Source organism: Sebastes fasciatus, chromosome 22, assembly GCF_043250625.1.
Source record: "Sebastes fasciatus isolate fSebFas1 chromosome 22, fSebFas1.pri, whole genome shotgun sequence".
In the NCBI taxonomy this organism is placed as follows: Eukaryota; Metazoa; Chordata; class Actinopteri; order Perciformes; family Sebastidae; genus Sebastes; species Sebastes fasciatus.
In genome coordinates, this window is record NC_133816.1 from 1,810,602 (window position 1) to 1,826,016 (window position 15,415).

At 41.3% G+C, this 15,415-nt stretch overlaps 1 protein-coding gene across 1 annotated transcript in view; it reads left to right on the top strand.

The window, feature by feature from the left end:
• hdac8 (histone deacetylase 8) overlaps window positions 1-15,415 on the top strand; it is a 51,898-nt gene extending 36,483 nt beyond the window's left edge. The window contains exon 11 of the mRNA XM_074623228.1: window positions 10,872-15,415. Coding sequence (XP_074479329.1) covers window positions 10,872-10,894 — 23 coding nt within the window. The 3' untranslated portion in view covers window positions 10,895-15,415. The remainder of the gene's footprint in view (window positions 1-10,871) is intronic.

A 15,415-nucleotide genomic window follows, 5' to 3' on the forward strand; every position in this document is an offset into this window, starting at 1 on the left:
AAGGCTTTGCTTTTATGCAGTGATGCATGATATATATCCATCCGATAAATTATTGGCCGATAATGGCAAATTTACATGACATATATTACATTTATTATTCCTGTGAGGAATCAAATGCCCGCCCGCGGATTTCTGTCTGCCGCCGGATCTGTTGACATGTCTGACATGACAGATTAGGTCAAAGTATTTCATTTGAATTCTTTGGCAAATGCTCTATAAAAGCCAAAGTATGTTTGTGAAGTATTTTTGATGTGCTTTACTAGATAAAAAAGACATGAATATCTGAGTCAGAACTGTTCTTTGTTTCTGTTATGTTATGTTAACGATAGTGATGTCAGTTAGATTTGGTTAGGTCAGATAAAACTCTTTTTTTTTATTTCAAAATGTGGAATTATCGCTCACATATCCCAAATTTTAGATCTCCGGGAGGGCTGTCCTCGACCAAAGGAATTCTTAGTCGACTAACATTCATAAGTTTTTGTCGACTAATCGATTCATTGATTTACAGATCTGTGAAACTGAGTTTCTCCACAAAGAATCTCACAAAAGCACCACTTTAAATCTAATAAGAGGTTTCATAAGTTTCTGGGAAATAAGTCATTCAGCATGAAAATAGCATAAAAAACGACCAAAACAACCGATTAGTCGATTAAACTCCAGTGAGCTATTTTGACTTTTTTTTCATCCACGAAATTTCGACACCCTGCTTCTGTAGTAAAGAGGCATCACAGCAGTAGTTGTTGAGGAAGAAGATATTGTTCTTTGATTAATTAGCCCTCTCAAACTCCTTCATGCACTCAACCTGGCAACTTTCAGATGTGTCAGATGACAACATTTAGCATTTTATTGCTGTTTTTCCACACTGAAGAGCCAAAAGTAATAGAAATGCTACTAAATCTCTTCTTCTCCATTACTGCCTCCGTCAGGTATGAAGTGTGACCAGGCAGGATCTTCTGCTTGGTCTTCAGGTTCAAGCTCAATTCTGTCACCTTTCACTCTCTGTGATTGGATATTTTGTACATGTATATACAAAACATGATCAGTAGGACATAGTTAACATAACCTGCTCCAACTGGTTCCTGAGGAGCACTCCGGAGCAATACGGCAGCAGCTCAAATCTCTGACTATAGACTCCTTTTAGTTAGGAAACATGATGACATGTTTTTGGGGCAGAGCGTAGGTGGAGGCAGAATAATTCTCCATATAAGGGTCTATATCAACAACTTAGAAAGACGAGAGGAAAACACAGACAACTCTCCGCACACACTCAGTAGATGCACTGCTGGCTAGCTAGCTACAGCTAACATGCTAATGCTATACAGTTGTACCAAAGAACGTATATTGATAAGAAGTGAAAGTCAGTTGTTCGTTCCATTGAAATGTCGGTGCCCAGCAGCAGAGCTACGCCTCCGCCATTTTGGACTGAAAGCGCCAGTAAAATGTCCGCCTACAAAGTGCCGTACAAAAGTAAAACAAAATTATTTCTATTCTATTGTCATATTTAATGTCTCTACCGAAATGTCCTGTCTTGAACAACAAAATATGATAAATATGTATACTATTATAACTATTTACTTATTTATTTATAAACATTTTGCCCAGCTGCTTCCCAGACGAGCATAAAGTGAGCGATGGACATATATGGAAGTTAGAAAAATCCAGCACACAGATTTTGAGAGCAATCTCAAACTTTTTCAAGGATCCAAAATGGAGTCCAATAGACCACAGACCATGGATGTAGAAGATGGTCCAATAGACCACAGACCATGGATGTAGAAGATGGTCCAATAGACCACAGACCATGGATGTAGAAGATGGACCAATAGACCACAGAACATAGATGTAGAAGAGGGTCCAATAGACCACAGACCATGGATGTAGAAGAGGGTCCAATAGACCACAGACCATGGATGTAGAAGAGGGTCCAATAGACCACAGACCATGGATGTAGAAGAGGGTCCAATAGACCACAGAACATAGATGTAGAAGAGGGTCCAATAGACCACAGACCATGGATGTAGAAGAGGGTCCAATAGACCACAGACCATGGATGTAGAAGAGGTTGAGTCCTGTGCTTTTGTATGTAGTCTACAACTCAATTCAACTCTGTTGATGTCATGCTACTAGCGCTACTAGCTACTGGCCGATAGCCGGTTGTTTGGGAGCAGAGACGTTAATACATCCACCACGGTACAGGCTGACAGCATACAGCTTTTGTGGGCAAATAAACATGGACTGCAAAATCCCTCTAGCAGTAAAAATTTGTGTGGATAAATGTGTGTCTGAACAAGCTTGTGTTCAGACACACAAAAGGAAATATAGTTATGCTGCCTATAAACACAAGTTTTAATTTTGTCTAGCCCTTTTATTGATTTGTGTACCAGTGACGTTTTGTTTTTAATAATTTTTAACTTTCCCTCCACTGAGATGACCAGCTCCTCACCTCACCTTGGAGGCTGCAGTAAAAAGTATGCAGATCCAGTTTTTGTCGTGATGAGTATACAGTATATCACGCTTGAAGCTATTATCAAATCACTGCTTTTGCAGAAGAACATAGTGACAACAACTGTATTGTGTAATGAGCTCCACTGAAACAAGACGGAGAGTTGGAGGTGACAGAAAGTGAGCTTTTCGGTGATGGTGCCCTGTAAGTTCTCCTCCATGTCTACGAAAGCTAAGACAGGCTAAGACAGCTATTTTATTTTACATAGCTCAGCTTTCACCATCCAAACTACAAGATGAGACTGGTGGTTGAAAAGCTTCAGCTCAGTGTGAACGGAAAGCCGGTGGGACAAATATGTGTTCTCAAATCTGCATTAGAGTGGATATGGTATCAATTAGCAACTAAAACAAAATCATAAATTGAAACGGGTCATCTTACTGTAGCAGATGACAAAAGCCCTGTTGGATGTTGTCGCGGTTTATCCAAACAGCATTAAGTCGTGTACTCTGAGAAACTCCAGGTCACATCAAATCAGGGGAACAGGAGTTTATTTGCCGAAATTCAGTTGGGTCTGTTTGGCTCGCATTAAATCATCCCAACCGGAGGGGTTGAAAGCATCGCTGGTTTCCAGTCATACGGCTTTTATTAGGGGGCGACGGAGGGATCGGGTGGATGAATGGGTGGATGGAGAGAATAAAAGGGAGGGAGAAATGAAAGGCAGACGAGCTAAAGATGGAGAGAGACCGGCTGCTACGTCCCATCAGGTCCCTTCTTCTCTTTCCTGCCTTCGCTTAGTCAGTCAGAGCTGATTCTGCCTTTAAGATTGTAAATTTATTGAATTTATAGTTATTGTAAATATGTATTGATTTTACAGCTCTTTCTTTCATTGAAGTTTTGGTCGTGCTTTCAACCTGTCACATCTGTTTTATGTCCTCTCTCTTTTCTTTCATGTCTCTTCTACCAACTTCTGCTCTCCGTCAACTCAGAAAGGGCTTTTTTTTTCTTTAGTTCTGTCACAAAGCGCTTAACCACACAACAAGCAGACACCAAAAACCACGGATGACAAGTCAGCGTATTATAATTTTAAATGTCTTTTTTTTGTCTCTGTCTCTGATTTAAAGAAAGGACCCACATGTCTGCTGACTTAACTAATGCACACACACGAACGCAGAATAAGAATAGGCTTTAACACACACACACACACACACACACAAAGACACACACCTCTAGGCAAACACACACATGACATCATCGGGGTGGATAAGTGTTTCTCTGGTTTGGAAGTGCTGTGCTGCTTATAAACATCGGTTTCCCTGAGAAACTGGCCAGTGTGAGTTTTTATGTATGTTTACGTGTGTTTGCCCACATCTGTCCACATCTGCCGGCACGAATGGACCATAAAGTTTTGAATTTTAACGCGGTAATCTCCAAAATCCCTTTCCTTTTTTTTTCATTTTCGTTAAGCATGTGTCATGTACCAAACCCATATGTTTAACCTAGAGCCCTTTCACACCAATGACCAGGGTTGGACCAGGGTTATCTGACCCTGGTCCAACCCTCCTTTTGTCAATTCAAACCAAGCCAGTCAACCCGGGTTGAACCCTGGTCAGGACAATTCAGATACGGAGCTGTAATATATGCAAAAACATACAGACAACATACAGATTTACAGCATCTATTCATCAACATGAACCTTTCCTCCTCTGTCTACCTGTAGTACACGTTTATCATATATCAGACTACATTGTGTTATCTAATATGATAATATAGGCAACATTTACAAACGGATAAGACACTTCTGAAGACTGAAATGTATATTTCTCTCACTCCACCATCCCAGCAAAGATTTGCTTCATATAGTCGACCTACTAAAGTTGTTCAGCTGGACATGTGGCAACTGTTGGATAATATAAGAGTTTATCGAAACATGAAAAATTAGTTTATATTTCATGAAGTTTGCTAATTGCTTGATAATGTGATGAACTGGGACTGTCTGTTACTCTATAACAGTCCAGGGCTCAGCAACCTTTACTATCAAAAGAGACATTTTAGGCAAAAAAAAAAAAAAAAAATTTGTCTTGAGCCGCAAAACATTTGATCATTGTGATGAAGGTAACAGTTTATAGTCTGAGTATATAGTATACAAGTCTAATGCAGTGAGGGCCAAAGAGAGAATGTACTACGGAGTATTAGGGCCACACTGAGGGAAAAAATATCTGAGATTCTCAGAATAAAGTCGTAATATTACAAGAAAAAGTCAGAATATAACGAGAAAAAAGTCAGAATATTACGAGAATAAAGTCATAACTTTACTAGAAAAAAGTCGTAATATTATGAGAATAAAGTCATAACTTTACGAGAAAAAAGTTGTAATACAACGAGAAAAAAGTCATAATATTACGAGAATAAAGTCATAACTTTACGAGAAAAAAGTTGTAACATAACGAGAAAAAAGTCATAATATTACGAGAATAAAGTCATAACTTTACGAGAAAAAAGTCATAATATTACGAGAAAAAAGTCGTAATATTCTGAGAATAAAGTCATAACTTTACAAGAAAAAATTCGCAATATTACGTGAAAAAAGTCATAACTTTATGAGAAAAAAGTCATAATATTGGGATAATAAAGTCAGAACTTAATGAGAAAAAGTCATAATATTACGAGAATAAAGTCATAACTTTACGAGAAAAAAGTCGTAATATTACGAGAATAAAGTCATAACTTTACAAGAAAAAAGTCATAATATTACGAGAATAAAGTCATAACTTTATGAGAAAAAAGTCATAACTTTACGAGGAAATAAGAAAATAACATGTCAAATTACTACTTTATAATATTATGACTTTATTCTCGTGAGGTGGTCGGATTACGTGGTGTGATTCCGTGTAACGTAACGGCGGATGCCTGTTATGTTCGTTTAACATTACACTACATTGTCCCTCACCGTCCCGTCATCTAACGCTTTTTTCTTCTTCACCGCGGACAGCCAGCAGCTCCTATACCACGATGTCTCGCCACACATCCGTGTTCTCGTTCGTCGTTCACCTCCGGTGTGTCTGAAATCCTTCCTGCTGCCGTCCCACAGTTTGTTTATGAGCCACGGCGCCCTGTGACAGTTACGTCACGGACTGTGCGCCCTCATTTGTCCCGCCCCGTTTGTTAGCAACCCTGGTCCGTGCCATTCACATCGAAATCGACCCTGGTCCGACCCACCTCTCAACCTGGGTCGCGAAGCCGAGTCAGTCGACGCGGGTTAACCCTTTCAGACACACAATCAACCCTGGTTGAGTCCTCGCTGTGAAAGGGGTATCAGTAAAATACAAGTACCTCAAAATTATAATTGGGGATTTTCCATTTTCTGCTTCTTTATACTTCTACTCCACTACAGATCAGAGGGAAACATTTGATACTTGAAGCCACTTTGCAGATTTAGATTAAAATTACAAATATAATCAACTACTAAATAATGATTTATTATTATGGATGAAGATTCACAAGCTAACTGATAGTGTATATAGTAACAAAAATAAGCTGCCTGCAACAAATTTAATAACAATCTATTGACCATTTGTAAATGTATTTTACTCAGAACCAAAGTGTTGGATAGACATTAGAGCCACGTTGCTAACGTGTCTAATAAGTCATCAAACAGCCTTTTTACTACCACGTCTCTCACAGACATCAGTTTGCTTTTATTATCATCCCGATATAAACTGAATACTGATAGAATAAACAAACTATAAACACGGTGACAAGTGTTCAAATAGAAAGGCTGAATGTGCTTCTCTAGTGTTTCCTATTTGGGGGATTACTCAGTATTTCCTATTGTCTCTCTCTCTCATGCATTCACACTGAGGCTTGTTAAGCGGGCGTGTCAATTAAAATGTGATTTTTATTAGGTGACTGTCAGAGGCGGCAGCAGCTGTCTGACTGTGTGTGCATTCACAACTCTGTGTTTACGAGACTCTGGTAGCGTGATTTCCCCCGGGGGCTGCTGGTGTGTGTTCAGCTTCATCAGTGTGAAGATAGTGTGTGTGTAAAGTGCCAGCTTTTCTGTGTGACTGTATCTTATCTCTGTGTGTGTGTGTGTGTGTGTGTGTGTGTGTGTGTGTGTGTGTGTGTGTGTGTGTGTGTGTGTGTGTGTGTGGGTGTGTGTGGGTGGGTGGGTGCGTGCGTGCGCGCGCGCGCGGGTGTGGTGTGTGCGTGTGCGTGTGCGTGTGTGTGTGTGTGTGTTCTGTGTGTGTGTTCTGTGAGTGAAATATTGCAGCATCTTTACATCCTGCTACTCGTGCTCCTTAATTCTCCCCTGTGCTGACAACATGCTCGACATACACATCGACACAACGATATACACCCAAGACATGCTCGCAGAAGACATATGTACACATTCAAACTCCAACAAGACACACACAGACACACACACACACACACACACACACACACACACACACACACACACACACACACACACATGCAGTATAAAACCCACCCACAGATGCTGTGATAGATTAACGTTTGCAGGTAGTAAATATCTGAGGCCCCCGTGGACGCTCGTCACTTTACCAGAATTTACTGTCTACATCTGGAAAGAGAAGAAGCAGAAGCAGAGTGAGAGAACTGGTGGGGGGGGGGGGGGAGGATGAAAGAATCTGCTACTTTTTCACATTTTTAAATGAATCTTTTAGTCCAGTGTTTACAATTTGTTTTCTGGGGACCCATCAGTTGACAGTGGGCCTTATATCTATAAATTGTGAGAAGATCAAATTTGTGTGTAAATGACCGTTCCTAACCATTTTTGCTGCCATTTCTGCATAACCTTATATTATCTTGAATAAGAGATATACGTTTGATAAATCACAACTTTGTTTTATGCATGTTATTGAAAACTACTAATGCGATGAGACACCCCTCCGCTTCGCTTCGGGGTGCAGCATCGCCCTGTCGGGGATTCTTTCACAATAAAGACCAGCTCGCTGTACATTATCCCTTACTTAAATGTTCATCGCTCGCTATAAGCACCATAGATGTGGGTCAGTAGGGGCCCTACTACGCCTACTACCGTGTTGTAAAAGTGAGAGCGAAACTTAAAAGCAACACATTCCGACACTACGTTCAAACTGCATAAAACATTACGTTTGAACACAAAACGATTAACGTCTTTAGATTTAGGCAACAAAACCAGTTGGTTAAGTTTAGGAAAAAAAGATTGTCTTGGTTTAACATACATCTCAAAAGGGAAAGTGAAATTGAAGGTTGTGAACACAAAGACAACTACACAGCGTTGTTGGTCTCCTGGGTGAAAGTACTGTGTTTTGTGTCCCATCCGTTGCCTCCAACTTCCACCACATATTCACTCCGTCTATACTACAGCGCCTGAATTCACCTTTTGCTCCTGTCATAATAACTGTGGTCACTACAGGTCGCTGTCGTCTTCTTTTATTCCTTCTTTCAGTGATCGCCCACGGGAATAGATGATAAAACCTACTAGTGGGTGTAGTAGGCCCCTACTGACCCACATCTCTAAGACTTATAACCACTGATAACGCCCATCTAATGACCCAATAACATTCTAACCGGCTGAACTGGCGTATAAAGAGCGTGATAGTCCGTGTAGAGCAGGTCGGAGGGGAGGTTGAACGGGTCAATCAATAACAGGACTTTCACACAGGAGGTCGCTGTTTGTGTCCCGTGTGAAACCAAGTCAACGTTGACTTATTTTACCTTAGTTATTTTAAACTTAGATATTTTACGTAACAAGCGTAGTTATTTTAACCCAAACCCCTACCTTTTCCTAAACCTAACCAGGTAGTTTTGATGTGTAAGTAAACCTAAAAAAAAAAACTGACACGCCGTCCTTGACATGTCCAAAACTAATGCTAGAGGGTTACCTAGAGCGTCATAGTCTGACGATTTGATTGTTGACTGGTTGGGAGTGAGAATGTGTTGTTATTCATTATAGATTCACAGATCCACTATCACGATTGTGTACATCTTACAGGGCTGTGGGGGGTTGTTGGAATAAAATGGTCGGAAATCTCCATAGTGATGAGTAATCCATGAGTTTGAAGGTTTATCAAACGCCAAAACACCGCACAAAGCTTTATAACACTGCGGATCACAGCAACAGTCATTTCCTGTTTTCCTCCTGGACAGTCGTGGGCTTAACGGTAGAAAGAACGTTTTTGGCCAGATGAACCTGTAGGGTTTTTTTTTTAGTGGGAGTCATCTACATCATGTAGCCTTGTTAAAATGAATCCGGAGGTTTCTGTTGATCTGAACGCCTCTGTTTGAGCACATGAGCAGTGCACTTTTTTCTGGGTGTTGATATTTAAATCTGTGCTTGTATTTGTGTAAAGTAGCTTTAAATGAAAACACCAGTGGCATCACCTTCTCTAAGATACGGAGTGATCAGCATCCAGAGGAAGGAAAAACACATGGAAACATTAAAAACAGTTCCTCGATAAAGCTGTTGTTACTGCGGGCAGAACATGACAGGACTCCACTGACAGCTCCACAATGGCCAACAAACAGGACATCCTCCCTCACTGCGTCAGGGCAATTACTCATCAGCCGAGCACGTGTTTGTGCAACATGTTTATTTTCTCAATCAGGCAATTTAACATAACAATAGACAAACAAAGCGGCATTGTTTGCAGTGTAACGTATAAAACAAACCAGCGACTAGACTTTATAATGCAGCTATTGTGTCAAAACTGTGTGTGTGTGTGTGTGTGTGTGTGTGTGTGTGTGTGTGTGTGTGTGTGTGTGTGTGTGTGTGTGTGTGTGTGTGTGTGTGTGTGTGTGTGTGTGCGTGCGTGCGTGCGTGCGTGCGTGCGTGCGTGCGTGCGTGCGTGCGTGCGTGCGTGCGTGCGTGCGTGCGTGCGTGCGTGCGTGCGTGCGTGCATGCATGTGTGTCAGACATGGAAACCAATCTGTGTCGTCATGCAAATGACCTTGCAGTGTTGAACGTTGTAATTTCCATATCGATTCCCTTTTTGCATGTTGTATTTCCTCCGGTGGCGATGAGGCCAGATGTTATTTTGCATTTTTATTGGGACAAGTGTGTGTTTGTTTGTGTGTGTGTGTGTGTGTGTTTCAGGGTTATTATAGTAAATTAAAACTGAAAATATTTTTTTAGTAAACTGGAACTAAATAAAAACGATATCCTTTAAGACACTAAAATTAAACGGAAAACCATGTGTCCTGGTTTTAAACGAATGAAATAAAAATTAACATAAATTCATTTTATTTTTTTCATTCTGCGATGGACTGGCGACCTGTCCAGGGTGTACCCTGCCTTCGCCCAATGTCGGCTGGGATCGGCTCCAGCCCCCCCCGCGACCCCTAACGGGATAAGCGGTTGCAGATGGATGGATGGATAAATTCATTTTAGTTTGTTGGCTATAATAAATCACTACCGAATAAAGGAGACCGCATGAATTTCCATCAACTCTCGTGACATTGAGCCCAACGACTGTATATAAGGAGTGGTCGTAGTCACCATGACGTCACCCATTGGTTTGTGGACTGTCGTTTTGAAGCCTCAGGTTTGGCATTTTGGCCGTCGCCATCTTGGTTTTTTGGCTGTCGCCATCTTGGTTTTTGGCCGTCACCATCTTGATTTTTTGGCCATCGCATCTCGTTTTTTGGCCGTCACGTCTTGGTTTTTGGCCGTCGCCATCTTTGCAACCAGAAGTGACACTAGAGGGTGGAGCTAAGTACAACCGAACACTGAATAAGGCATTTTTAAGCGACCAAAATGTAACTTTCATGAAGGGAAACACACAGTGAAAGGGTTAAAGTTGAAAGACGAAAAACACGGACGACTCCCAGACCGGACAACGCCGTGGTAGAGACCTGTCATTCACAAGGTAGCCCCACCCTAAAGCATCCCCTGCTTTATGGTCTATCTAACTCTAAATGGGACCATCATTTACTAAATGAACATCATGCTGTATTGAAGAAGACTTGAAACTAGAGATTGAGACCATAAACTCATGTTTACAATGTTTACTGAGGGAATAAATCAAGAGAGAAGTAGGCTCATTTTCTCAGAGACTTCTATACAATCAGACTTCTTTTAGCAACCAGAGGAGTCGCCAAAACAAAAACAAACTAAATCTAAATATATGAAAACTAAAACTAAACCTGTATTTGTATGTGTGTATATACATATGTATATATATGTGCATATATATACATATATATACATATGTATATATATACAGTATATGTATGTGTGTGTATTTGGCCTTGTTTTGTATCCCACTTTAATGTGATGAATTTGACCCTTTTTTCCCTCCTCCTCCTCCTTCGTTTGTTGGTGTGAATGTATTTGTGTTCTTATATGTGTGTGTGTGTTCACCCATGTACCCTCCCTCACCCCTCTCATTTCTCTCTCTCTTTCTCTCTCTCTTGTTTACAGGGAATTTAAAGAATGTGGTTTAGGAGTCGGCAGCCTCCTCCTCCTCCTCCTCCTCCTCAAACACACACCATGTTTCCAAACCAGGTCGATGCTCGGCGGCTTTAATGAAGACAATATGGAGCGGACCCCTTCAGCCCCCGAGGCAGCGAGCGACGAAGGCAGGAAAAAGAGGGTTTTGGAAAACATTAGCTGAGTGTTTCCAGGGGAAAAGGGTTTAATAAGGGGGGGGTGCTGTACACTGTTTATAATCCTTTTGTTTTTTTCAGAAAAAGGTATGTGTGTTTGTGTGAATGAGAGAGTTTGTGGTGAGTTCAGTGTGGTTCTGTAAAACTCGTTGTTTTTTTACAGCCAGTGAGTTTTTTGGGTATCAAGGGATGCGTTTGTGTATCAGTCGGATATTTTAAACTAAACGGGAAAAACAGATTTTTGCAGGTGTCCGGTTTCACGTCCACCCCGGTGCTGCTGTGATTTCAGCCCCCCTGAGGACAGATAAGCACTAAAACAGACAAAAAGCGAAAACACTGAGGTTCCCTAAACGCCTCGTTATGAAACCGTGTTTCTCCACAGGTCTGGAAAGTCCTGAATAGTGCATTCAATGAATTGAGAAACTTGGAAAGTTTACAAATAAACAGTCTGGAAAGGTTTGGGCCAGTTAGACATTGTGGAAGTTGCTCAGCCACATTGTTTAGACCTTCTGGGCAAAAATCTGTAAATTAAACATCTGGACACAGTTTGTTATTGTCTGTCCATGGAAAAAAAAAAGAACTTTCCCTGCATGTTTTCCATTTCAAATTCCAAAGATTTGGTGAACTTTTAGAAGGTTTTAGATAAAAGCAGCAGACCTAAAGTGGTCTGGTGGGACTGGGGAAGAAGGTGAAGTCAATTCACTTCAGGTCAATAAACAAACATGGCTGCTGCTTGAAGACTGACAGGAAATGTACCCTTCACAAGTCCTGAAATGTTTGAAGGACACTAATAACTTCTGTATTATTCTCAGCTGTAGCATCACATGTCCTCGTTTCCAGTTTATCAGTAAAACATTGATCGGAATCTTTGAGAATCTTTGGGAAAAGTGGAATGAAAAAAATGTCTGCAGTATAAACAGTTGCTCTGTTAAAAATAAACAACATGATCTCCACCCTAGTGGCCTGTAAATGTAATAAATTAAATAAATATGACGTCCCAAAATACTCTGCAGAGGCTGTACATGTAGAATTCGTAGGTTTTTCTCAGCTGCAATCTTTCTGTAGGTCGTTAAAATGCCTAAACAATTCTAAAAAATAGCTGCAAAGTGCATCTGATTATTTCACGTCTATAGAAGTTTGGAAAACAGAAACATCTTGTTTAGCTGTAGTGTTTGTGATGTGGCACATTAGTCACTACAACAGCTGCACATCAGACAGAAATCTTCAAATCCTGTTAATGAAGCAGAGGCCTCATCCACACTTTTGTTTTAAAGGCCCCATATTGTAAAAAGTGAGATTTTCATGTCTTTTACATTATAAAGCAGTTTTAAGTGATATATAAATACTGTTAAACTATGAAAACGCTCAATATACGGAGAAATACACACAGCTCATATTCAGAAACTGTGCGTTTGAAACAAGCTGTTAGGATTTCTGTCCATTTGTGATGTCACAAATCTACAATATTTAGACCATTACACGGTTTTAAATGTAAAAATTCTAAATGCGTCCCAGTTTATTTCCTGTTGCAGTGTATGTAAATAAACATCAGCTGACAGGAAGTAAACATGGACCCAAACTGTTGCCTAGCAACATGATTCCATTGCAATTCCGTTGAAATGCACTAAAACGGAGTGTTTCAGACAGAGGGTAAATACAGGTATATTCAGGCTGACAGAATGAGGAAAATAAAGTTTTTTTTGAACATTACAGCATGTAAACATGTTCTAGTATAAACACAAAATACAAGTATGAACCTGAAAATGAGCACGATATGGGACCTTTAACGCATAACTTTTGCTACGTTAACGCCTGATGACGTCCGCACAACTACTACTACTACGCGTTTTAGAACCCCTAAAACAAAACGCTGCTGACGCCGTTTAACAGTGGAAACTGATCCTAGTGATCACATCTGTCCGGGTCAAATTGGTATCACTGTAAGCGGATGATTATTATAACCAAATTTTTCTTGTTGTGCATCATTTCTCATGCAGATTACCATCTAACTAACTGAAAAACAGTTTATGCAAGAAATAATCCACGCAGTTGATGAATCTGTCTTCTTTTTTGGATCGACAACGTTTAGTTTAAGTTTCCAGAGGCGGTGAGTCACTCCGCACGCCCCTGATTTGCATTAAGTAGCCTCTAGAACTCAACTTTATTCAAATGAGAAGCGGCGAACGTGACGCCCCCGTCTCTCGAATCGCACCACCACGCTACCAGAATGCATTGCACGGCTGCTTACACAGACAATAAATGGGGAAGCGTGGAAAGGACGGAGCCTGGCGTCCACACTATACTCCGGCGTTTTAGAACCCCTAAAACGGAGACGTTTGAAAACACTGCTGACGCCCTTTTACAGTGGAAACCTGATTATTAGAACTGAATTTTGTTTGTTGTGCATCGTTTCTCATGCAGATTACCATCTTATTGACTTTATTAATTGAAGTTATGAAACGGACCGCTTTGCTATTTAGTCCCTCGCTGACAATTCTCCTGCCTTTCCCTCAAAGAGGGTGAGGCGTTGCCGTTTTTGGCCAGCTCTGCTGCGCAGGCAGCGCATGCAGAATGGCCCGTCTTTCTCGGGTTCCTTGTTCTCTCACCCGGTAGCGGGGTTGTTGTGTGTGCCGCAGAGCCGGAAAATGACTTTCTTTTTCCCTTCATGATATCAATATTCATGCAGCACAGGTAGCCTATCCAGCCGGAGAGCAAAGTACCAAAGTAAAAATCCAAACAAAGGTTCAATTAACGTTCTAACATAGTTTTGAAATGTTTTTCCACGTGTGTGTGTGTGTGTGTGTGTGGGGGTGTGTGTGTGTGAATGAAACCAGCTGACAGGAAGTAAACATGGACCCAAACTGAAGCGGTCTATACTCCCTACATTGTATTTTCTGTAACAAAGCAACCAACCGCAGAGAAGACAAAGCTGCTTCCTGTTTACACCAGCACGTGGTGCACGCCCAGTGTACGTGAATGGTCATGTGATATGGGGTTTTCAGGCGTGGTAGAATGGATGCAGTTTATTTCTAAATCGGTGCTAATACGCTAATGTGTACAGAGATATACATTATAATATCAGTGTGGATGTAGCCGGAGGTTCATGTGGAATTTTGACACGAGTGAAGGCTTTAGCGTGATTCAGGCTCGCTGCATCCGCGAGCGTCGCGAGAATCCGCACAGCCAAAGTGACGTCACACCATCGGACACGCCCCTTCGTTGGGGTTCTGTGCGGCAGGTTTTCACCCATCCACTCATATCTAAATTCCCTTAAAGGGACTGTTTGTAAGAATCAGAAATGTCTTGTTAACAGTGACACCTGTGGCCGTTAAGTCAACGAAAGTCAGCGTCCTGTTGCTCTCGCTTGTGCTCACTCTACATAGACATGAACGAGCATCGCTCAACACAGTGAGGCGACACACGTCAGCTAAAAGCACAATATCACTCTATATTTCAGCTGCTCGGCAGTAATGTTAGCTGACCAGACGATGGTCTCTCCATGAATCAATGCTGATCCTAGTGTTGGCTTTTCCTGCCTCAGCCTCCCGACCGCGGCCGGAGGGAACAGGGGAGACAGCAGAGTTTTGGTCGGAGACGATAACATTTCTTCATCACTTCACAAGACACGGGAAACCTCTGTTGGTCTGGAGGAGCTGCAGCAGTTATTTCTGAACAAACGTCCACTGTTCATTCACTAGATATTCTCAGAGCTACTAACTCTTCTGCAGTGTGGAGTGTGTGCACATGCACGTGAGAGTGGAGCGAAAGAGTGAGAACGAGCGCGGTGTGTGAGTGAAGGCAGGCAGAGGAGCAGAGGAACAGAGTACAGCAGAGACTCCGGTCCTGGAGACCAAAGCTACGGTCTCCCCCGCGTCCTCCGACCGCGGCCAACACTGTTTAACAGACGGGCTTCACTAGATACAACCAAGAGGTTTTGGTGCTTCACTGTAGTTTGTGTTGGCGTCTGAGTCTGAACAGCGTAGACACACGCGAGCACGCATGGGACACCGACCCGCAATGATTTATACGTGTAAAAAGTTACAAACAGTCCCTTTAAGTAAAAGTAACACTTTTAAAGTTAATCGTTTATTTCTCAATATCTGTATGTGACTGCACTTCTCACAAAACTGTAAACTCAGTGTCATTTGACCAAAATCTTCAAATCCTCTGCAGATGAAACATGAAATGTAATGTAGGAACGTTTTAGCATAAAGTTATCAAATTGTTTGAGAATTGAAAAGAACATTTCTTTTTATGTTCATGGATTTGTTTTCACAGAATGACTTTTTAAAAAAAAGCTGTTGGCATGTTTTGCTGTACATACCGCGGGCGTTTGTTGAAATAAAAGACAGGAAAGCA